Below are 24,217 nucleotides of genomic sequence, written 5' to 3' on the forward strand. Positions count from 1 at the left end.
CTTCCCGAACCGGGGCACGAACCCGTGTCCCCTGCATCGGCAGGCGGACTCTCAACCACTGTGCCACCAGGGAAGCCCCCTTTTAGCTCTTTTTAAAACTGGTTATTACATATATAATTTTCTAATCTTTAGAAAGTTCCTTTGTTTTTTGAGAGCAAATTACTTGTCTATGTCAGGGTTCCCAGTGGTTTATATTTTGTGTACATAGAACTCTAAAGATGTAATCAGTTTCAGTTATTTTAATTGCACTTAAGTTTTGCATCTCTTCCTTAGAGAGGTTTTGATTTTCTTTCTTTTTTTACATTTAGGGCCGCTTCTTGAGTTTTTATTTTTAAATGTTTTTGGTTTTTATCCTTTTGGGATAACTTCTTCCATAGTAAGTGATAGAAAGGATTCCTTGAATTTTTTGAAATCTATAATTATAGTTGTTTACTTCCTAGTAGTGTTAAGGGCCTGTGGGCACATTTTATTGATTGGAGTATTGTTAAATATTTTTAATTATTTAAAAACTACAGGATATACTTATACATAAGGATTGTTTGTTTTCAAAGCTGGATCACCTTAGCTAAAATTATAACTTACATTTACCTTTTCTCTTTATCCTCCTTCACTGTTTTGTTTTCCTCCACAGTATTTGTCACCTTCTATTTCTAATGTAAATACAATTTCCTATTTTTGTTTGTTTGCTTGTTTATGATCTATCTTCCTTACTAAATTATTATCTCCCTGAATGCAAGGATTTTTATCCTTTCTGTTGACTGTGATCCAATGCTTAAAAAAGGCACTGTATAAGCACCCACACAGCTTTCCAATTTTTAAATTTAATTTGTAAAAGCATTTAGTCAGAACTTGTAATTTTGAGAATATTGACCTTGTTTTAAATGTTTATTATAGTGAACTCCAACTCATCTGAAATATAAATAATTGGAAAGTTTTATGTCACCATCTTTTAAAAATTCTTATGAAAGTCATATGCCTTCTTACTCCCATCCCCTCAAATAAAGAACTTATTAAAAAATTCAATCCTTAGAGTATAATTTAGAGTCTACATATTAATCTCAATCTCTTGCAAATTTCTGGGTTAGTGGTGATAACTGATTTTCATATTGATGTTAATAATGGTGATTTTCATGTGCCTTAAGATCCTGAAATATCTTCTGAAATTATGGCACAATGGGAAGCAAATTCAGGAAAATAATGGTGGCATCTTCTCTCAAACTATCCAGTCAGCAAATCACAATATAAAATGAGTATTTTTAAAACTTGAGTAAAGAATAACATGAAAATCTTATATATTATCATAATATTTTAAATGGAAAAATATTGCTTTATAATATGTGTGAGAAGTATTATTAGGAAAGTATTTAATATCTCTTTTATTCATTTTAGATAAGATGGGAAAAAAACATCACATTGGGGGAACCACCAGGATTCTTACATTCTTGGTGGTGGTAAGTATCTTTAATTCCATTTTCACTAGATTGATGATGCATTTCAGTAGGCCTGCACTGTACCTGTTTATGATTTCATGCCTCTCACTTATACTTTATCATTTTCTACAATTATTTTCTGAAAGGTAGCACTTAGAAAAATAAAAAACAAATAAACTCAAAACCAGCATTAATGTTATTTAGCTTAAAGATACTTCTGTTAAATCAAGCTGGAATTGTGACCAGTGTGTGGAATCTCCAGCTATAAGTATGATATTGTATTAGTCAGCTCTGGCTACCATAATAAAATACCATAGACTGGGTGGCTTAAACAACAGAAATTTATTTTCACACAGTTCTGGAGGCTAGAAATCCAAGATCAAGCTGCTGAGCATGGTCTGTTTCTGGTGAGAACTCTCTTCCTGACTTGTAGATGGCTGCCTTCTTACTGTGTCCTCACGTGGCAGAGAGAGAGACAGAGAGACAGAGAGAGAGAGAGAGAGGGAAGGAGAGAGCGAGCACATAACAGAGAATGAGAGAGAAAGACCAAGCACGTGCTAGCTAACTAACTAGCTTTCTGGTGTCTCTTTTTATAAGGGCACTAATTGCCCATGAGGGCCCCACCCATGTGACCTCATCTAAACCCGAGGCTATTGAAGGTAGTGGTGGTGATGGTGGTAAATTTTTAGGAGAGAGAATAGTCCAAAAGAGTTTGAAATAATTCTGTATAGACTCAGAGCTAGAACTGACTAGGAATGTACACAAAGATGGTCAGTCAGTATTAAAGGCCCAGTTGATATCAGAACTTATAAATTTTATTGTGGTACAAGTATGCCCAGGTATGTGACTTTTCTACAACAGTAGTTGTTAGTCTAGGTATTCAAATGGACAAGCTAGGCTTTTCTTTTTCTTTTCTTTTTAAAAAATTTCTTCAGTTAGGAGCATTTCCTGTTCAGTGCTTTATACATTCATCTCTCAACATCTTATTCAAAAGAAAAAACAAAAGCTCTCTTCTAGTGCCGTGCACGTGGTTTCCCTGGTCCGTTACTTCATGCCATCATCCTTTTAGTCTCTCTCCTGAAAACGTGGTTTACTAGAAGTTCCATGGTGAATAGAACCACACTTGGTCAGTTGTGGTTGTGGGTTTCCCTTGTTGGTCTCACATATGTATGGCAGGAACAGGTGCAGTCCTTTGGTTCAGAGTTGTTCCTTTATTTGGAACAACGGTTCACTGCAGTTAAGCAGTGTCATTGTGCTGTTTTCCTGGGGTTTAAGACTGACCTCTTGTAACATATAGTGATATAAAAGTCAGTTTTTCATTTTACATAGTCTGTATTTATGATATCTAGATCTAGACTAGAAACAATTATTTGCTGAATGTAGTTGAGTTTCCCACTTGTTGACACCCTTATATTTTGTATGTTTCCTATTAGGTCTGCAAAGTGACACAGGAAGCCACTTTAGAAGTCTGTCCCTATTGGATTAATGGGTTAACAAAATGAGGATTTTAAGTTTTTCATTATAGAATTAATTCTATTTCTTGCACCTATTTCTGTTTTACTCCCTTCCTCATGAATTTAACCTATCCTCGTACTGTAAATGGTTGATAAAAACTCACTGAATACTTTGGCTTTTTGCTTCCATCAGACTTTAGTTTTTTTGGTCTTTGCTATCAGAAGGTATAGCTCTTAAATCTGCTATTGCCCTTCCTTTTTCTATGGCTGTTAGATTCAGGGGAGCTCTTCCTCTGTGGTTTTGGTATTTTAAGAAATGTTTACTTAGTTAGAGATATCAAAGAAATGGTAAATAATGAGCGTAAATATTTTTAGACCATATTTATTTTAATTTAAATCTAGCACATGCAAAAGGTACATTATTTTCAGTGTTTTTAATGTTCTTCCCTAAAACTATCAATACTAACGTACCTTTTGAGGTGCCTACTTTGTCGATATAAATCAGTGATTCTTAATAATTTTGAAGTTATGGGGTCCTCTGAGAACTGATGAAAAGCTGTGGATCCCCTCTTCCAGGAAACTGGCCAGATCCTAAGCTTTCCTGATCATTGTGTGTAGCCAGCCATGACTGTGAGCCTTAAATCCAGCAGAGGCCTGACTTTTTTTTTCAGCTGTTTCAGTGGTCCCTTTGATTTTTTTTTTTAATTAAGACTTTATTTATCTTTTAGAGTAGTTTTCAGTAGGTTCACAACAAAATTGAGGGGAAGGTAGAGATTTTCCTTATACCTCCTGCTTTCACACATATATAGCCTTCCCCATTATCAACATTCCCCACCATAGTGGTACATTGTTATAATTGATGAACCTACATTAACACACTAAATCACTCAAAGTCCATAATTTGCATTACAGTTCATTTTTGGTGTTGTACATTCTATGGGTTTAAACAAATGTATAATAACATGTATCCACAATTATAGTAATATACAGAGTATTTTCACTGTCCTAAAAGTCTACACTCTGCCTCTTCATCCCTCCCCACCCACCCTCCACCCCTGGTACTCACTGATCCTTTTATTGTCTCCATAGTTTTGCCTTTTCCAGAATGTCATTTAGTTGAAATCATACAGTATGTGGCCTTTTCAGATTGGATTTTTTCACTAAGTTATATGCATTTAAAGTTTCTCCATGGCTTGGTAGCTCTTTTCTTTTAGTGCTGAATAATATTCCATTGTCTGGATGTACCATGGTTTAATTATTCATTCACCTACTGAAGGATATCTTGGTTGCTTCCAAGCTTGGCAGTTATGAAAAAAGCTGTTATAAACATCCATGTGTAGGTTTTTATGTAGTCATACATTTGTAGTTCCTTTGGGTATATATCAAAGAGTGTAATTGCTGGATCATATGCTAAGAATATGTTTAGTTTTGTAAGAAGCTGCCAAACTGTCTTCTAGACTGGTTGTGCCATTTTTCATTCCCACCAGCAACAAATGAGAGTTTCTGCTGCTCCACATCCTGGCTAGCATTTGTTGCTATCAGTGTTCCAGATTTTGGCAATTCTAATAGGTGTGTAGTGGTATCTCATTGTATTAATTTGCATTTCCCTGATGACATATGACGTGGAGTATCTTTTCATATGCTTATTTGTCATCTGTGTATCTTTTTTGGTGAGGTATCTGTTAAGGTCTTTGGCCCATTTTTTAATTGAGTTGGGTTTTTTCTTATTGTTGAGTTTTAAGAGTTCTTTATGTATTTTGAATAACAGTCTTTTATCAGATGTGTGTTTTGCATATATTTTCTCCCAGTCTGTGGCTCGTCTTCTCATTATCTTGACATTGCCCTTTGCAGAACAGAAGTTTTAAATTTTAACAAAACCTAGTTTATCAATTATTTCTTTTAAGTACTGTGCCTTTAATGTTATACCTAAAAAATCATTGCCATACTCAAGGTTATCTTGGTTTTCTTGTAAGTTAACTTCTAGGAGTTTTATTGTTTTATACCTTACATCTAGGTCTGTGATCCATTTCGAGTTAATTTTTGTGAAGGATTTCTAGTGTCTACATTCTTTTTTTTTTTTTTTTTTTTTTTTTGCATGGGGTGTTGTCTAGTTGTTGCAGTATCATTTGTTGAAATGACTATCTTTGCTCCATTGTATTGCCTTTGTTCCTTTGTCAGAGATCAGTTGACTATATTTATATGGGACTATTTGTGGGCTCTCTTTTCTGTCCCATTGATGTATTATCCTTTTTTTTTTTTTTTTTTTTTGGGGTATGCGGGCCTCTCACTCTTGTGGCCTCTCCCGCTGCGGAGCACAGGCTCCAGACACGCAGGCTCAGCGGCCATGGCTCACGGGCCCAGCCGCTCCGTGGCATGTGGGATCTTCCCAGACCGGGCACGAACCCGTGTCCCCTGCATCAGCAGGCAGACTCTCAACCATTGCGCCACCAGGGAATCCTGTATTATCTATTCTTTACCAATACCACACTGTCTTGATCACTGTAGCTTTATAATAAGTCTTAAAGTTGGGTAGTATCAGTCTTCCATTTCTGTTCTTTATTATTGTGTTGGCTATTCTGGGTCTTTTTCCTTTATAAACTTGAGAATCAGTTTGTCAATATCCATGAAATAACTTGTTGGGATTTTGTTTGGGACTGCATTGCATCTATAGATCAAGTTTGGAAGAACTGGCATCTTGACAATATTGAGATGCCTGACCTTTTTATCCTTAACTCTTTAGAGCTGGGCTTCATAATCTGTGCCCTAGGTTAGGGATTCAGAACTGCCTTTTTTCAGGTTGTGCTTTTTTTTTTTTTTTTTTCTGACTGGGAAAGCTGTTGCTGCTATTGAGGTCCAGATGATTAGGATAACGTGTATTCTTTGAGAACTTACGGCTTGCTCATTTGGTTATACTAAAAGTCCCTGTCCCTGTTGGATGGACCAGTTGCATTTTTATGACGACTTCTCACTTCTGTCTTTTTTTTTTTTTCTGTATGCGGGCCTCTCACTGTTGGGGCCTCTCCCGCTGCGGAGCACAGGCTCCGGACCCGCAGGCTCAGCGGCCATGGCTCATGGGCCCAGCCACTCCACGGCATGTGGGATCTTCCTGGACCGGGGCACAAACCCGTGTCCCCTGCATTGGCAGGCGGACTCTCAACCACTGCACCACCAGGGAAGCCCTCACTTCTGTCTTTTATAGAATATTTGCAAGTGGAGTTTTCCTGTTGTTTAAGCCTTTTCACCAAATATTTACTGTGCAAAATTATGTTGCCTTCAAGGAAATAAGTAGTAGGAGAGATAATTAATAGTATTATAACTGAGGTATGTACTGGTTATAATAGCAATACAGGAGGAATACTTACATCAGCTTGGGAGAGGTAGGAAAGGCTACACAGGGAAAGTGAATCTGAGCTGATTTGAAAGTTGAGTGAGAAAAGGGTATTTAGGGCAAGGAATGGTTAGCATGAAATCTTAAAAGTGATCCTCATGCATTCAAAGAAAGGCAGGTCTCTTGGATCAGTTGAACTGTAGATGCAGTACTATGAAGTGATAGAATATAATGCTAGAAACAAAGGCAGGGGTCAGACTGTGAAGTCCTGGAGTGCATCAAGGACTTTGGACTAGAACTCAAAGATTTTAAACAAGGTATATGACATGATTAGCTTTGTGCTTTTAGATACTTGGCATTACCATAGACATGGATTGAAGAGGATTGAGAGCAGAGGCAGAGTCTAGTTTACAGGGCAGTTGTTATTGTCCAGTTGAAAGGTTATTAGGTGATGAACCCCAGAGAGTGAACATTGAGTGGAATAGATTGGAGGTGAATGAAGAAGTTGCCAAGTTTTAGATTTGGATGGTGGGATGAACACTGATGCCGCTGATTGAGTGAGGGAGTATAGAGAGAGCAACAGGCTTTGGAAAAAAGACCACGATTTAGCTCTGACAGATTAAATTTTGAGATGCCTATGTCACATTCAGAGAGAGATGCCCTATACAGTCAGAGATCTGGATCTGTAGGTCTGAGACAGGCCCATAATGGTTTGGGAATTATCAGCATAGACTATACTATAGTGAAGAGTGTTCATGGGTGAAACTGCCGGTGTTAACAAGTAAGAGCAGGGCCTGGGGTTGGGACTCTGGGGAAAGTCAACCTTTAAGTGTAGGTGGATAAAGAGGAGCATCAAAAGAAAATACTTAGAGAGGAAGGAGGGTAATCAGGAAAGAATAATGTATGGGAACCAGAAAAGGCATTCAAAGGAGAGATTAAATCTGCAGCAGGTAAACGTAAAAAAACAAAAAACAAAACAACAACAACAGGTATTTTCCTGAATCGGGAAGTAAAGTGAACTTTGGTGGTCTTGGGGAAAACAGTTTCAGTGGAGTAGTGAAAGTGAAATTTAGAAGGCTGTTATATTTCATTTTTCCAGCTCCAGGTTTACGGAGAGTAGTTGAAGTGTGCGGTGATGTGTGTAGTAGTTTCAGGATTAACAATGGAACAGGACCTAACATCTTTATTTTTAAAATTGAATAGATTTGAGCATGTATATAGATTGAGATGAAAAGAGTAGGAGAGGTTGAAGATGCATAAAAGAGCAATAAACATGCACAAAAATGCGGAATAAACTACAGGAGAGATGAGGGGCAAAGGCCTTGGAGAGAGAGGAGGAGGGGAATTTCTCCTTTTAGTATGGGATAGAGGAAAGTGTGTGATTTTACTTTCTGGAGCTGTTTTTCTTGTTTTTGATATGATTTCCTGTACCATTTCTTTTCTTCTTTCCCAGTTTGCACCATGCCGCAGTGCTGTCATATTTCTTAGGCCTCCCTCCTGTGTTCATTGCATTTACCTTGATCAAATCCCTCTTGAAAGCATATTTCCTCTTAGTATGCTTTAATAAAAGTTCCCAACTCTCTTCCATGAATTTCAGAAATAAAAATGCCAAGAAACTTCTTTCCTCTGAAATGAATGTCCTTTTAGATTTGTGTAATTCAAAAATACACACTTTTTGAAACTTCCTATTTAAAGTTTTAATGGCAGAAACTGTGACTCAGTTTTATTTAATATTATATGTAAAACACCTTTTGAAGTAACTTTGGGCTCATGTATTTATATCCTGTAATTAAATATGTATAACATTGCAGAGAAAATAACTAAGATTATCACGAGAATCCAGTTTCTGTCACTTGGCAGTGGAAAGTCAAATCTTGCAGCGCACTAGCACTCTAATGATTTTAGAATCTAACGATGCCATCAGGTATAGCTAAGAATAACCAAATACTTATGTGAAAATAATAGCATTGGAATTAGTCAGCAGGCTTACTAGAATGGTATAATATTTGTAATTGGTAGACTAGTTCTTACCCATTAGTCCTTGCCTGTAATAGGCATGGCATAGCTAATTATTTGCTTGAATTAAGTTAAACTAAACATCAATATAAGACAATGTAGGCAACAACTAGGGTAGAAGAAGAGTATAATCACAGTGATAAGGGAAGAAATAGTATTAGCAAGAGAGAAAGCAAAGAACACAGGTGGTCAGGCTATAGGGGAGAAGCGAAATGTGTCTGGGAGACTAGGAAAGGCATGTGGAATACAGAGGAAGATTTGGTGGGGGAGAAGACATTGTAAAAAAAAAAAACTGATGGAATCTTCCATTAAATGCAAAGGATTAGAAAGGAAATTGAGGCAAATTTTACTTAATAAGAAAACTTTCTTTCTGGCCATAATAACTCTATGAGACTTTTCTAGAATACTTTTAATACCTTCATACTTATTTTAAAAGTACTTTAGTGTAAATCATCTTTGTATCTGCACAAAAGTCTGTAAAATACATAACAGATATTTTCTCTTTACATAAAAAAACTAAGGAACAAAAGTATTTGCTCAAGATCAAACTCAGAATTAAAGTTTTCTGAATTGTAACCAGTACTCATCTCAGTAACAGATATTATTTCTTAAATAGGGAGCAGAATTTAGTGGCCCACTATTAATAAGACACTAATTACAGCCCCCTTTTGAGCATCATGAGTGGCTAATTCCAGACAATAGATATAAATGACTCAGAAAAGTTGTCTTTTCTGAGTCCAGTCTGTCTTGAGGCATCCATGGATCACTGGCAGCTTGTGTAGGGTGAGGAGGTGGTTGCCATAGGTTACTCGGGAAATGAGTTGGAGTACAGGGTTAGAAGGTAGGATAACAAAGTGTTTGCTGTCTCATCCGGGACAGGTATCTATCTACCACACTTGTAACAGCTGATGGTGTTCACAGTGCCAGAGCTGTATAAACCTGCCCATAATCAGAATATAAGGCATCTTTGAAATAAGAATTTTTAATACCACACTCACATTAGAGGCAAAACAATGTAAGATAAAAAGTTTGAGCCCAGCTCTGCCATTTGTGTGGCACTTGTGTGGCCACTTGTGTGCCACTTAGGTAAATTATTTAACCTTTTGAAGTCTCAGTTCCCTTATCTATAAAATGGGAAAATAATAGGAGGATTAAATTATGGAAAATGTTTAGTATATGATGCTTGAATTTAGCATATACTTATTAAATGTAAGCTATTTTGATGATACTTTAAAATATGAATTTGTTACTAATCCAGGATTATGTGAGAATTTTGTGATAGTGGGGCAAAATTTAATGCTTACATTTTAGAAAGTATTAAGCAGTGCTAAGGAATGATACAAGTACAGGTATGTGGAAGTTTTAAGGTGATGAGCAGGTACATGTACATTTCACCACCCTCCAGAGTGTTACGAATGGATAGTTTTCTTCAATATAGGTTAAGAGTAGCTAACATTAATTGATAATGTATTTTTGGGACAGTCAACAAGAAATAACTTCCTTAGTTACTTTAAGACTTGAACTTATAATAACATGACTTGCTCCTCAGGAAAAAATGTCTTCCCCAGGGTTTTTTTTGCTTTTTCTTTTAATTTTTATTTTCATAGAATTCTAGATCTTGCCAGTGGCATGAAGGTTATATAATTACGTTAGCATCCCATCTTCTGGGACACATCTGACATGTTTACCCACCCTCGTAGACTTCTCTGACAACCATTTTGCTTTCTATGTTCCCTAGAGATATTGAAAGCTAGCTAGTCACTTTGACTCACATCCTCAGGATAGAAGGAAAAAAGTATTTGGATGAGATCCTCAACCTGGGAACCCTGTGTTTTCTTTTAACTTAGGTGGGGAAATTTTTAATAATAAAAAATGATACAAGAACAAAGATTTCAATACTGTGCAAGTTTTGCTTCTCTGTATTTAGTCTCTATCTTCTTCATTTCTAAAATAGAGATTTTTCACTTGTTCCTGCTTAGGAATAAAGAGACTGTAAATCTAAAGCATTATTCATGAATATCAATCTACCACAATTTCAAGGATAGTGTTTTGGTTTCAGGCTTTGGATTAGAGAAATTGAAAAGCTCCTGGGCCTCCAGCATGTCAAGTTGTAGAGAGAGGAAGTCTGTATTTGTTGATTACTATAACTTTATAGTATAGTTTGGAATTGGGAAGTCTCCAGCTTTATTATTCTTTCTCAAGATTGCTTCAGCTATTCAGGGTCTTTTGTGGTTCCATACAAATTTTAAGGTTATTTTTCCCGTGAAAAATGCCATTGGAATTTTGATAGGGATTGAATTGAATCTGTAGATTGCTTTGGGTAGTGTGGACATTTTAACAATATTAATTCTGTGGCATGGAATATCTTTCTGCTTTTTAAATTTCTTCTTCAATTTCTTTCATCAACGTCTTAACAGTTTTCAATGTATTGCTCTTTCACCTCCATGGCTAAATATATTCTTAGGTATTTTTTTCTTTTGGATGTATTTGTAAATGGGATTGTTTCTTAATTTCTATATCTAATAGTTCATTGTTAGTGTAGATTCACAAAAACAAACATCACAAATTACAACAGACTTTTGTATATTGATTTTTTTATCCTGCAACTTTACTGAATTCATTTATTAATTCTAACAGTTTTTTGTGGAACCTTTAATAATTAGAGTCTTCTTTCTTTTTTCTTATAATAATTAGAGTCTTTGTTCTTTTTTCTTAGTCTATTAGCTAATAGTTTGTCAAGTTCATTGATCTTTTCAAAGAACCAACTTTTGGTTTAATAATTTTCTTTTTTTTAATTCTTTATTTCACTTATCTCTGCTTTAACCTTTATTATCTCCTTCTGCTAGCTTCTTTCCTTCTGATTTTTTCTTTGACCCATTGGGAGTGTGTTGTTTAATTTCCACAAATTTGTGAATTTTTCTGTTTTCCTTCTGTTATTGATTTCTAACTTTATCCCATTGTGGTCAGAGAACATACTTTGTATGATATCTATCTTTTTAAGTCTATTGAGACTTTATTTGTGCCCTAACATGTGATCTATCCTGGAAAATGTCCCATGTGAACTTTAGAAGAACATGTATGCTTTTTGTTGGTTAGAGTGTTCGGTGTATGTCTATTAAATGTAGTTGGTTTATTGTGCCATTTAAGCCCTTTATTTCCTTGCTTGCGTTCTGTCTGCTTGTTCTGTCCATTATTGAGAGTAGAGTATTGATGTCTCTATTATTGTAGAACTGTGTATTTCTCCCTTGGATAAATGAGTTTAAAAGGATATATTTCTTTACCTTTATTCAAGGAAAAAAATGTATAGGTAATGTAGGATTGTTAGAAATAACATATATAAAGTTATCTGCTTTAGTAATTTGGTTTATTATCCTTAATCTGGCTCTTGCAAATTTTTGACCTTCTATTAAATCCATAAAGAGAAACATTGTCATAATATTGCATATAATATTCTGTGATTAAACTAAATACAATTTAAAGACAACCATTATAAAATTTTGGTTTTAAGAGCTTTTAAGTTCCTTAAGAACATGAAAATGAGAATAATTGTAATATACTGTAATTCATAACACACCTGATCCAGGTGGAAAACTTTAAGCTGTATCCTTGTCTGTGTATAATTCTTATACTTTTTATCCCGAAAGGGATAGAGGGAGGTCAGGTACAACTTTTAACTGCTTTCACTCTCCTAAAGGAATTGAAGTTTATTTAAATTAATTTGGTCTTTATTGTTTGCTTTGTATTTCACCTCTAAGGGTAATCTTATTTTACTGAATTAATTGTGTTATAAGGCATACAGAATGTTTTATCCTAACTGAGGAGAGAGACCCAGGTTCAATGAGACTTCAAGGGTCAAAACAAAGAGACCAGTTTGATTTACCAAGCTTTATTGTACCATTGTTAACTGTGCCCTCAGCCCAATGACCTGCCTTAACAATATGTATGCATTTTAAGCTTTTGTGCAAGCTAATTATAGTATTGATTATATTATTAATAATATGCTTACTATAAGACCCTGTGTTTATTTTGTATAATTTAATTTTCTCAGCAACCCCATTGTATAGAGGAGGAAATTCCTATCTGTTTAAACAAATTGAGCTAGTAGTGGGAGGGAGTCTCAGTAGGGAGGGGATTATGGGGATATATGTATACATATAGCTGATTCACTTTGTTGTACAGCAGAAACTAACACAACATTGTGAAGCAATTATACTCCAATAAAGATTAAAAAAAAAAGAGCTAGTAAACGGCAGGGGCAGCTTTTGTCTCAAATATGTCCTATTCCAAAACTTGTGCTGTTAACCACTCAGCTTAGCCTACTTTCCAATCCTATAGAGTGGGAAATGTATAATAAAAAATACTTGTTGATCAGTAAAATTACCTTTGTTTATTGCCAGTACTTTCAGCCATTTGCTATGCTGATTTTTTTTTTTTTTTTTTTTTTTTGCCCCTTACCCTCACGGGCCTTAAGTTTTCCAGGCTCCGGACGCTCAGGCTCAGCGGCCATGGCTCACGGGCCCAGCCGCTCCACAGCATGTGGGATCTTCCCGGACCGGGGCACGAACCCGCGTCCCCTGCATCGTCAGGCGGACTCTCAACCACTGCGCCACCAGGGAAGCCCTGCTATGCTGATTTTTAATCCCTTGCTCATGTTTGTTGTTAATTTTATAAATGGGAGGATGACTGGGGCCATATGTTTTGTAAGCAGTATAATTATTTTTTCTCAACCAGTTCCGTCTTGCTTTATCCCATTGTTCTTGAGTAGGAAGAAAAAAAGAAAGTTAGTGTGAATTTTTTAATTTTCAGAATTACTAACCTGTCTTTGTAATTACAAGGGAAAACCAGAGGATATTTTAAGAAAATATATTTATTTGACAGGTGTGACTTAACAGTCAGGGTAGGGTATCGGTCTGGGGATTGGACAACAAAATTATCTTGAAAAAATTAATTCCACTTTTATAAATAAAGTTACTTTAATTCCTTAATGCTTAAATTGGTATTTTTAAAACCTTTTCATTCTTCATGGGGAAGTTGTGAAAAGTATTATAATTATTTCAATCATGTGTTTAAGTCATGTAAATAGACAGTTAAGAATGACAGTCTAAATTTTTTTAAATTAAATTTTCATTTTGGAAAAATCTTAGCATTTCTGAACAATGGCTGGGTTATACCCTATTATTACATGACGAGCCTTGTCTGTATTTAAATCTTTCAAATAAATATTTGTCCTGAAGAAGAAAACACATTTTGTGTAAAGAACATTTGTCTTCTAATTTTTGGAATTGTGATCTTTCATTTGACATTATATGATTTTCTTAATGTTACCATAATTACTTTTTTAGTGTATTTTGGGATCTCTACTGTGCAGCTCCAGAAAGACGGGAAACATGTGAACATTCAAGTGAAGCAAAAGCCTTCCATGATTACGTAAGTTACTATATAATTTTACTAAGTTATATTGTCAGTTTTCTTCTTAACCACTGTTCTTGAAAAATGCATTGGACCATCCATTTTTTTCCGGAGGTACTTAAGAAATTATTCTTTTTGTCTTGAGAAGTAGGCTTATCACTTTAAAAGTGAAATACAAATGGGTTTGTGAGTCTTGTTGAAGAAACTTAGGATAAGAGAGTAGTCCTAACTCCAGGATGTTAAAGGTGTTTCTTATCTTTAAGTGTGCCTGATTTGTGAAGTTGCAGATTTATAAAAATTAAGTAGTAATTATTCCACAAAATTCATCGTAAGAATTCTATAAGTGAAAAGTTCCTCTTCTGCATATAGCATTTTAAAAATATATAGAAATATCACATTATTCTCTTTTGCAACTTTTAGTTACACATCATAAGGCTAAATATCCCCTTCACTGAATTCAGTTCCATAAATAAATTTATTGTAAATTAAAGGAAATACAAGATAAGAGAGCAAAACAGTCTGGGCAAAAATGAAAATATGAATTTTTTTTTTTAAATTCTTAAGGAAGAGCAGTGGCCTATCCTTGGCTAGGTGATGTATATTGAGTGTTTTTTTAGAAGAACTGTAAATGTGATTTTAGAGAGTTGATGGCATCAGGAAGTAGAACTGTAAAAAAAACAAAAAGTGGCGGGGGAGTAGGTTTTCTTTAGGGAAAAATAGCATTTAATAATGAGGAGATTGTGTTTTGAAGGGGCTGGGAAAACACTGTGTTTGCAGAACTGTCCAAAAAAGACATGGAGATTGAGTTTGGGATGGAGGAAAACCAGTTTCCTTGGTGTGGAGGAAGTGGAATTGGGCCTGGAGCCTGAGGAAATATCGATTTTAAGTACCTTAAACTTTACCAGAAGGATACATGTTTAGTTGGTAAAAGGGAGGCATCATTCTGTGTAAACAGCCTTTAAAACCAGAACCGGGGCTCAAAAGGGAAAAAGAACTTGTTTTTCCAAAGGAAATACCTCAGTTTTAGTCTGAAGAGTGGAACTAGCCAGAAGAATTATAACCCCAAACACAGCACAAGGAAGAGTATGAAGACTTAAGAGAAGTGAAAATCTTGGGCATCTTGTAATACTGTGTAATACTTTAAACGTATACTAAACTGATTAAAGTGAGGCGGCTTGTGATTACTTCACAAGTAATCACTTGATTGTACTTGATTGTACTCATAAAGCTTGCTATGTGCTAAACACTAGCTCTTGGGGACAAGGTGAGTGAAAGAGATGCTGCATATAAAGAAGTACAGAAAAGGCAGATAACGCAGGGCCCAGGACATGGCATTTGTTTGAACAATCTCCTTCTCCTTTTTCACCTTTGGGTAATGGCTGTAAAGTAAAGCAGAGACCCAACCATGAAGAGTGTAAGGATTCTGGCTAGAGTGAAATACTCATCTCATCCGTCTCTTACATCAATAAAGACGTGCCTAGGTTTGGCCTGCCAGTAATGGGAAAAGTTTTTTAAATAACCACTAATTTTGACAGCTAGATGGCTTTAGATAGTATCAGTGTTCTGCTGTAAAGGACGTACAATGTTTGTGGATCTACATCTTAAGAAATTAATTACATAAGTACTTTTTCAAAATTCCATTGTATAGAAAGATGCAGCCTTCTCTTCACCATGGAGATCTTATAGGGAACACTGAACTAATTTAGTATCTCCTTCTTAGAAGCATAGATAAATCATCATTGTTGTTGTCATAGCCATCATCATCATCGTAATCGTAATCATTTTGCATCCATAAGGTGCTTTCGGTATTTCAGCGAGTACTCACTTTAGAAACTCACTTAAATATTTCAAGGTTTTTGAAAATGAGCATTGACCAGAGGTAGGAGTGAAATTAGATTTTATAGGAAGAATAACCCCTTACCATGTAATTTGGTCCTAAGAAAATGTAGTTTAGAAAAAAGTCAGTATTTGGATTTTACAATTTGTTATGAATTAGTACATGTTTTATCAGATATTTCATAATTTTATCTTAAACATTAGTTTTAAGAGATTTGATTTCTTAGGTGGCATTTTTATTATACCTTTAAGTCAATTTATTTTTAATGGTAATACATCTCTAAATTTTTTCAAATGGAGGTTGCTGTAAAGATAGAGTTTGACTTACAGACTCTTATATTGCAATTGGATTTTTAGAAATGCATTTGTTTTCTGTAGCAAACTTTTATGGTAATTTTCATGGGTAGGATTTCCTGAATTCTTAATAGTAGACAATTTCTGAAAATGATCAACATAATTCATGTTTAATGTGTAAATATAGAAGTTTGAAAGGCTCAGGGAAGAAAATAGGAAACAGGAACAAACAATAAGAGTTTGGTAAAATTCTGTCACGTAATATTGCTATATTAGAGTCCACTGGGAACCATTTCTAAGATAGTGATTAGTATGTATACCTACTGAATTTCAAGGTAGTTCTCAAGGAAGCATTCTGAAAAATATTTTCTTTATTAGCTGCATCTTCAGAGTAAAAAAATACTTGCATGTATAAATTCTGATATGTTTAAAAAGTAGTCTCATTATTTTCTAGTCTTCACTTACCTATGAGATTGAATGGATAATGAAAGATAAACTACTTTTTTTTCTTTTATTTTTTAAAATTTATTTTATTGAAGTATAGTTGATGTACAATGCGTTAATTTCTGCTATAGAGCAAAGTGATTCAGTTATACATTATATATATATATTTAAATATCTTTATTGAATTATAATTGCTTTACAATGGTTTGTTAGTTTCTGCTTTATAACATAGTGAATCAGCTATACGTAATACATATATCCCCACATCTCCTCCCTCTTACATCTCCCTCCCACCCTCCCTATCCCCGCTCTAGGTGGTCACAGAGCACCTAGCTGACCTCCCTGTGCTATGCGGCTGCTTCCCACTAGCTATCTATTTTACATTTGGTAGTGTATATGTGTCCATGCCACTCTCTCACTTCATCCCAGTTTACCCTTCGCCCTCCTCATGTCCTCAAGTCTATTCTCTACATCTGCGTCCTTATTCCTGTCCTGCCCCTAGGTTCTTCAGAACCATTTTTTAAAAAAAGAGATAGTGGAGGCATAATGAGGTAAATTATGAATAATCCTTTTAATTAAAAAATAGTCTAGGGCTTCCCTGGTGGCGCAGTGGTTGAGAGTCCGCCTGCCGATGCAGGGGACACGGGTTCGTGCCCCGGTCCGGGAAGATCCCACATGCCGTGGAGCGGCTGGGCCCGTGAGCCATGGCCGCTGGGCCTGTGCATCCGGAGCCTGTGCTCCACAACGGGAGAGGCCACAACAGTGAGAGGCCCGCGTACCACAAAAAAAAAAAAAAAAAATAGGCTAAAGTGTTAAAAGTGATTATCTTTTGATACTGGAATTATGCGTGATTTTTATTTTTATCTATATAGTTCTGTATTTTCCAAATATCTGTAGTTAACTTTATATACAGGAAAGTTACTTTAAAGCAGATTAAATTTCACCTTACAGTGAATTCTAATCTTTCTTCTAAAATTAGAAAATAGGGCTTCCCTGGTGGCGCAGTGGTTGAGAGTCCGCCTGCCGATGCAGGGGACACGGGTTTGTGCCCCGGTCCGGGAAGATCCCACATGCCGCAGAGCGGCTGGGCCCGTGAGCCATGGCCGCCGAGCCTGCGTGTCTGGAGCCTGTGCTCCGCAACGGGATAGGCCACAACAGTGAGAGGCCCACGTACCGCAAAACAAAATAATAAATAAAACAAAAAAATAAAATAAAATTTTAGTAAAATAAAATTTAAATTTTAGGTGGTCATATGTTTTCATGTAACCATGTTATATTCATAAGCATATTTAGCACTGCTCATGAAAGACCTTTTTGGTAAATGCACATACTAAAAGAGAGATATATAAACTGAATAGATGTAATTTTGAGCCATTCTATAATTTCTAATAACTTTTTTGGTAATAATTATCCCAGAAACATTTTTGGCTTTTGGTTTTTAATTTTTTTTTGGTTTGTTTTCTAATCATTGCCTTTTTAGAATATGGATTTTTGTCACCATATTATTTTATTTGCCAAATAATTATAGATGCAGTGTTAATTAATATCTTTTCCCTCAAAAAATCACCCTGTTCATATTTATTGTGAGAAAAAGAAAAAGAGAGGAAACATTTAAGATGATTTTGATCTTTGCATTTATATTTTAAAATATATTAACTATTTAGCATCCATATGGAGTACCAAATGTAAAATAATTATACCTTTAGAAATCAGCAATTAATAGTATTAATAGCAATTAAAGTAATAGGGATGCACTTTTGGATGATAAAGCTATAAAAAATCACAAGGAAATGATTACTGTACATGTCAGGATAATGGTTCCTTATGAGAGATAGGAAGAGGTTATGATTGGGATGGGGCTCATGGCCGTGGCTTCTGAGATAGCTGGCAAAGTTCTGTTTTTCCTGACCACAGTGGTGGTTACTTTACAATAACGATATGTTTGCTTTATAAAATTTCATAGTGCCACAAATTTATTTTGTATGGCTTTCTGTATTTTTTTATTTTAAAATAACAAGATTTTAAAACAGTTACAATCATTAACTTTAGAAAAAGAATATGCACAGTCAGTTCTAATGTGTTTCCAGACATTGTTATGGTTCATCCTTAAGAACTGATGGCAGAAAATCTAGGGATGGTCTCCAAACAAATCTGTGTTTGTTTCTTCTCTGCTATGACAGACTCCATGAAGTATGTCTACCTGTTGACTTTCTAGAGGAGAGTAGAGAATAAGATCAGGAATGATGGAGGAAAATTTAGTAATTAAGAATTTATTTTATAAGAGAAGAGAAAGATTTTACTATAAGATAATTATTTTGCCATATGGCTGGGGGATACCTAGCTTGGCCCTGTTATTTTTATCCTGAGTGAAAACCAGGTTCATCTAAATTATAATTATATATTACAATATTATCATTAAAAAGTAAACCATCATTTCAAGTGATTAGAAATAATACCTGCTAGCTTGTAAAGCTTATTGGACTAGCTTTCCTTTTCTCCCTATTACTGTTGTTTTTATTTTACTCTGAAATCACAGGCAATGCTTTTATGTGGAGCTAGTTAATGTTTACTGGATTTTTTTCCTGTTACAGCTTAACATGAGTTGTTTTATTTAATAATTTATTTCTGATTTCATTTATTTCCAAAATATTTAGCAAAAATATCAACATATACTACTAAACTTTTAATGAAAAACATATACAGTGATTATAATTTTAGTTCTCTGGTATGAAGAGAAGATTCCTTAATTGTCCTAAAGCAAAGATAGAGTCAAAATATATTATTGGTTTAGCAGTGTGATGGTAATGAAATAACATTATTACAATGAGCTCTTGAGAGCAGGAAAGATCAGACCTGTTCTTCCCCAGAGTCTGTCAAGTAATAGATGTTAAACAAATGTTAACAGAATGAAGTAGTCTGTTAGTTGGGAAGCTGGAAATGTTTCACATCATTCAGATGTTCAGGTAGAGTGATAGGCTTGAGTCATAATTGTTGATAACATGTGGCTGGTTTTTGTATTCTTGCCTAAGACAGTGTTTGTAACATTTGGAAAGGATTATGTTACAGGTTTATAGTGATGGTATGCTTTTTAAAAAATGATATAAACAGATATATATTATGTAACTAAAATAATATGAGAAGAATGTTTTTATATGTTGTGAAGATTTTTTTTACAGATAATTACATATTATTTAGGAAAATATCGATACTTGTGTAGAAACTACTGCAGAGTTAGGTGCGTTCTTTGCCATTATCCTGTAACATCCTCTGTGTATATCCTGAATATCCCTATATATTAGATTTTTGTAATAGAATGTTTTCTCTAATAATTTGTGAGCTTCTTCAAGGAATAGACTTTGTCTTATTTATCTTTTTCCTGCTCTTTACCTGGCAGGGTGCCTGACATGAGATGTTCAAATTATGTTTGGTGTTTACATAAATGAATGATTAAATAAAATATTACCTAATAAGTGTTTATCATTTCTTATTTTAGTATAACTGAATATGTAGTTGCAGGAAGGTAATTTAATACTACTTTTATTCACTTTGTATTTTAAAACAAATTTAGATAAAACAGCAACTTGTAAAGACATAAGTGAATCAAAGCAGGTAGCAGAGGCTTTCTATCTTGGGAGGCATGGCTCTAGGGAATGTAGTGGTGAACAAAACAGATATAGTCCCTATGCTTATGGGCTTATCACCTAGCAAAAGAGATCTTTCCTCAAGAAGTCTGAAATATCAAATAGTAAAGTATATGTAGAGATAGCATTATATTGCTAGACCAGTCAAAATTTATAGATATGTAAGAATATGGAATGAAATAGGTAAGAATATGGAGAGTAAGTACACATAACTTTTGATATATATTTAATTTTTGGCATATAGAGACATAATTAGTAAATGCTCAAATGAATGGTTTCACATTGGGCCATAATTCTCCTAAACAGTCTATGTAAACTAGAGTTCTTAATAGGCTAGGAACAAATAAAGTTATATTTAAAATTCATTAAGATGATAAAAACTATCATAGGTATATATTAACATTTGTCGGTCAGTACTGTATAGGCTGTTGTTCAGCTCAACAGGTAGGGACATACAGTCGGCTCTCCATATCTGCAGGTTCCACATCTGCGGATACAGAGAGCTAACTATACTATGCCATTTTATGTGAGGGACTTGAGCATCTGTGGATTTTGCTATCTGCGGGGATCCTGGAACCACTCCCCTGTGGATACTGAGGGACCACTGTAATGAGATTCATTTTTCGCCTTATTCTTATCTGCCATATTATTTCTCCTTTTTTTCATTTCCTGTAGGATCCAATTTAATTTCTTTTGCCATATATAAACAGTGTAAAACCACCTTACATTCCTTATAGTGTAAGGTAAGTTGTTTATTTTGTTTTGTTCTTGTGTAAGCTGTGTTGCTTTGAAGAAGTACATTCGCCACTTTACCTGTGAGACGTGTGTCTTATCAACTTGTCCTTTGGCCTAGGATGGCTTCTGGGTGGCATCTAAGTACTGCTAATAACTATTAGCTATTTTCCCTATTTCTTTTGATCCTGAAGATTTCTTGTAGGGAATATGTTATTTCAGTCATTCGATGCGAAACATGAATAAAGGGAGACAATCAAGGAAACTATAAAGCAGTGTGAAAGAATTCTACTTTACTTAAAAATCTTTTACAGTAATATGGAAAAGAGATAAAGAAACAAAACAGGTCTGACCTTATTTATATTTCAAAGTATGTATTTTCATGGAACTTCATCTTAAGCCCCTTTCCTCCCACTGATGTATTCATTTTTATTAAAGTCTAATTTCTGGTGAATGTGGAAAGATAAAGATGGAAAGTCCTTAATTTACTATTTTTGATGCAGATGTTGCACTGCCTGTGATTATGTTGTCAATAGCATAACATAAACAACAGAAATATACGTTCAAAAATAACATGCATTTCTAACTTTCTATTAGAGATATGAAATTCATGAATTTATTTTGGAGATTTTTCAAAACTGGCTGATGTTGGAACAATGTAGACTATGTTTAAGGAATGGTAAGAAGAGCTGTTTGACCAGAGTAGAAAAATCAAACACGGGATCAATGCTTAGCTAACAGATGGTAGCATTTTAAAGCTGTAAGGAAACTGTGAAATCATCCTTTTCAGTGGTTTCATGCTGAGTTCCCTGGAATCTTGAGGTGCAGTGGAAGGCCCATATGGTGCCTAGGAGTGAGAGGGAGAGAATCCTACCAGAAGGCCCTTGGCCTCTTTCTGTTTTTAACCAGAGCAGCTCAGTTTTTACTTTTTCCCAGTTCCTTCTATTTTCTCTTTCTTATTAAATGGAAACTCGATTTAACTAGTTACCTATGCCATAAATGAATCCTCTTTTAACCTCCCTTGTTATCGCCAAGTGGTCATCAAAACCAGTCAATTCCATTGCCTAAGCATTTCTTACACATGTCTTCTCCTCTCTGATCACAGTGAAGGTACCTTAGTTCACATCTTCATCATGTTCCAACAGCATTACAACAGCTATTTCTGCATCTGTCTCCCTTCTACCCCTGCTGGGTTCAAGAACTCTCTCCCAAGGGCTCTTGGTAAAACTCTTGAATAAGCAACCTTCTTTTTTTAAAATCTCTTTTATATATTCACAGTGTCAGAATCCAAAACAATCCAAAAACTTTTAAAAAGTTTGAAAACTGCTTATTTGGGCTGACCTAGTTATTTTACTAGATAAGAAACTTGGTACTCAGAGACACAAAGGATATGATATGCCATTGTTTAAAAACTGAGTGAGGTTTAGCCTGGAAAACTCAGGCTTTCCAAATTTTCCTTGAGTACTTTTTCAACTATACTGGATGAAAGCTTTGTTCTGTCTGCACTCGAGAGTCATTTTTTCAAGGATATTCAAAAAATAGTAAATTCTGTTTTAGGACAGTTAATCTGAGGGCATTGTGTAAGAGGAGCTGAAGAAGGGAAAAGGGCTAAATATAAAGACTGTGAGGAGGCTATCCTAATAGTCTTATGTGAGCTGAGAAGCCCTTGAATTAGCGTGGTGGCAAATGAAATGGAAAATTAAGAATGAAAATGAAGAATTAAAAAGATGAGATTGTCTAGTTGTAAGCACTGAGGAAGAGAGAAATTTTTAAAATAATTTGTAGTTAACATGACTAATGAACTGAGACTTGTGATACTTCTAGCAGAAATCTGGAATTTGGAAGGAAGAAAGTTCAGCTATAAAAGTGAGTTAAATTAATGAGGGAATAGGGGTAAAATAAGAACAGAGGAGTGGGGATAGAAATTTGGAAAGAAATACATTTAGGAGTGATAGAAAGGAAGGGACTAGCATTAAGATGGGAAAAAATACGATACAATGAGAGGTAAATACTTATCACACTAGCTAGTCTGGCTTAGATGGCATGAGTGGTGTGTTCCATATCCCAGTAAATTTACTGAATCTGTTCACTATTTCTGGATGCGTCCAATGTGAACTCTGTATCCTAGGGCAACTAATAAAATGTGTTTGGTGTTAAGGCACTATCTTGAGTTCCTAAGATACTCAAAAGCTGTTTATGGTTTTTGAAGCAAGACTTGAGACTCCAGCTATGTCAATGCCTGAATGATTTTTATAGGCCACAATTTCATTTTAGAAAGCAGTCATGAATTGGATTGGGGGGAGAGTAGATTCAAATTTGGAGGAAAGCTAAGTGGACTTAAATGATCCATGGCTTCTTCCGGAAGTTTTTGAAACTTAGATTAATAGGTAGGGAAATCTCAATATATTCGCCTTCCTTCTTTGCTGAAACTTTGTTTTAGCAAGCATGTATTGACTTGCCTGTTAAATAAAGAGCAGTGTAAAAATTCACATACCTAAAGGAGGTGAGCATACGTGGAGACTATAAGAATCCATCATGTTCAACTTGGTAGTCTAATGGCTTGTACTTAATTGGTACTCAATATTTGATGAAAGAATGTACATTCTTCAGGCATGCTGTTTCTAAGCTACGTGCCCCCACTTCCATGGGAACATTATATGTGATCCAGTCAATATTTCTTCTTGCTTTCCTTTGATAATTACCTTATCCTGTTTATCACCTTATCTTATCCCTCTTCCTGATCATCATCCTTTCTTTGTTAGCCTTTAGAGAGATATGAAAAGAGAAAATGAAGAAAAATATTTCCGAGCTGAAGTTATAATTTTTTATTATGGTATGGACAAAAGCCCAAATACAGAAAGCAAATGGAATGTTTTTAGGTATCACAAAGTGACTTCTGTATTGCTTACAATAGTATATCTTAATTTAATGTGTATTAGAAATTATGAGCATAATTTCTTTTTTTTTTTTTTATAACTGTGTTTATTTTTACTTGTTGACAGTTTGCTTTATTTATTTATTTATGGCTGTGTTGGGTCTTCGTTTCTGTGCGAGGGCTTTCTCTAGTTGTGGCAAGCGGGGGCCACTCTTCATCGCGGTGCGCGGGCCTCTCACTCTCGCGGCCTCTCTTGTTGCGGAGCACAGGCTCCAGACGCGCAGGCTCAGTAGTTGTGGCTCACGGGCCCAGTTGCTCCGTGGCATGTGGGATCTTCCCAGACCAGGGCTCGAACCCGTGTTCCCTGCATTAGCAGGCAGATTCTCAACCACTGCGCCACCAGGGAAGCCCCAGAGCATAATTTCTATACGCATTTTCATCAACACATAACCACATAACCAGACTAACTTCCTTTTTGCTCTAACCTGGAGTATCCTCATGAAAGAACATTGGGAGCTTTCTGTAAGTTAAATCTGGAGACCTGTTCCATCACAGGCCACCTACCTGCATACCCTTCTATCTTTTCCAAACCATGACTATAACCTTTGACTTTTTCTTCCCATTTTCCTTCGTCAGTTTTTTTTTTCTCCCACAGTGCCTAGTTCTTTTTTTTTTTTTTTTTAAATTTTCAGTTTTTCCTTTTTTTTTAATTTTTTTTTTTTAAACCCCACATTTGTTTTTTTTTTTTTTTTTTTGGC

The 24,217-nt window shown here is 35.2% G+C and overlaps 1 protein-coding gene across 6 annotated transcripts in view; it reads left to right on the forward strand.

Moving 5' to 3' along the window:
* Positions 1–24,217, forward strand: part of SSBP2 (single stranded DNA binding protein 2) — a 308,775-nt gene that overhangs the window by 83,974 nt on the left and 200,584 nt on the right. For all 6 annotated transcript variants that reach the window (XM_007451713.1, XM_007451715.1, XM_007451714.1 and 3 more), the window contains exons 3-4: positions 1,390–1,451; positions 13,571–13,655. In XM_007451713.1, coding sequence (XP_007451775.1) covers positions 1,390–1,451; positions 13,571–13,655 — 147 coding nt within the window. The remainder of the gene's footprint in view (positions 1–1,389; positions 1,452–13,570; positions 13,656–24,217) is intronic.

The sequence above is a fragment of the Lipotes vexillifer genome, unplaced genomic scaffold (assembly GCF_000442215.2).
Source record: "Lipotes vexillifer unplaced genomic scaffold, Lipotes_vexillifer_v1.1 scaffold740, whole genome shotgun sequence".
Taxonomy (NCBI): Eukaryota; Metazoa; Chordata; class Mammalia; order Artiodactyla; family Lipotidae; genus Lipotes; species Lipotes vexillifer.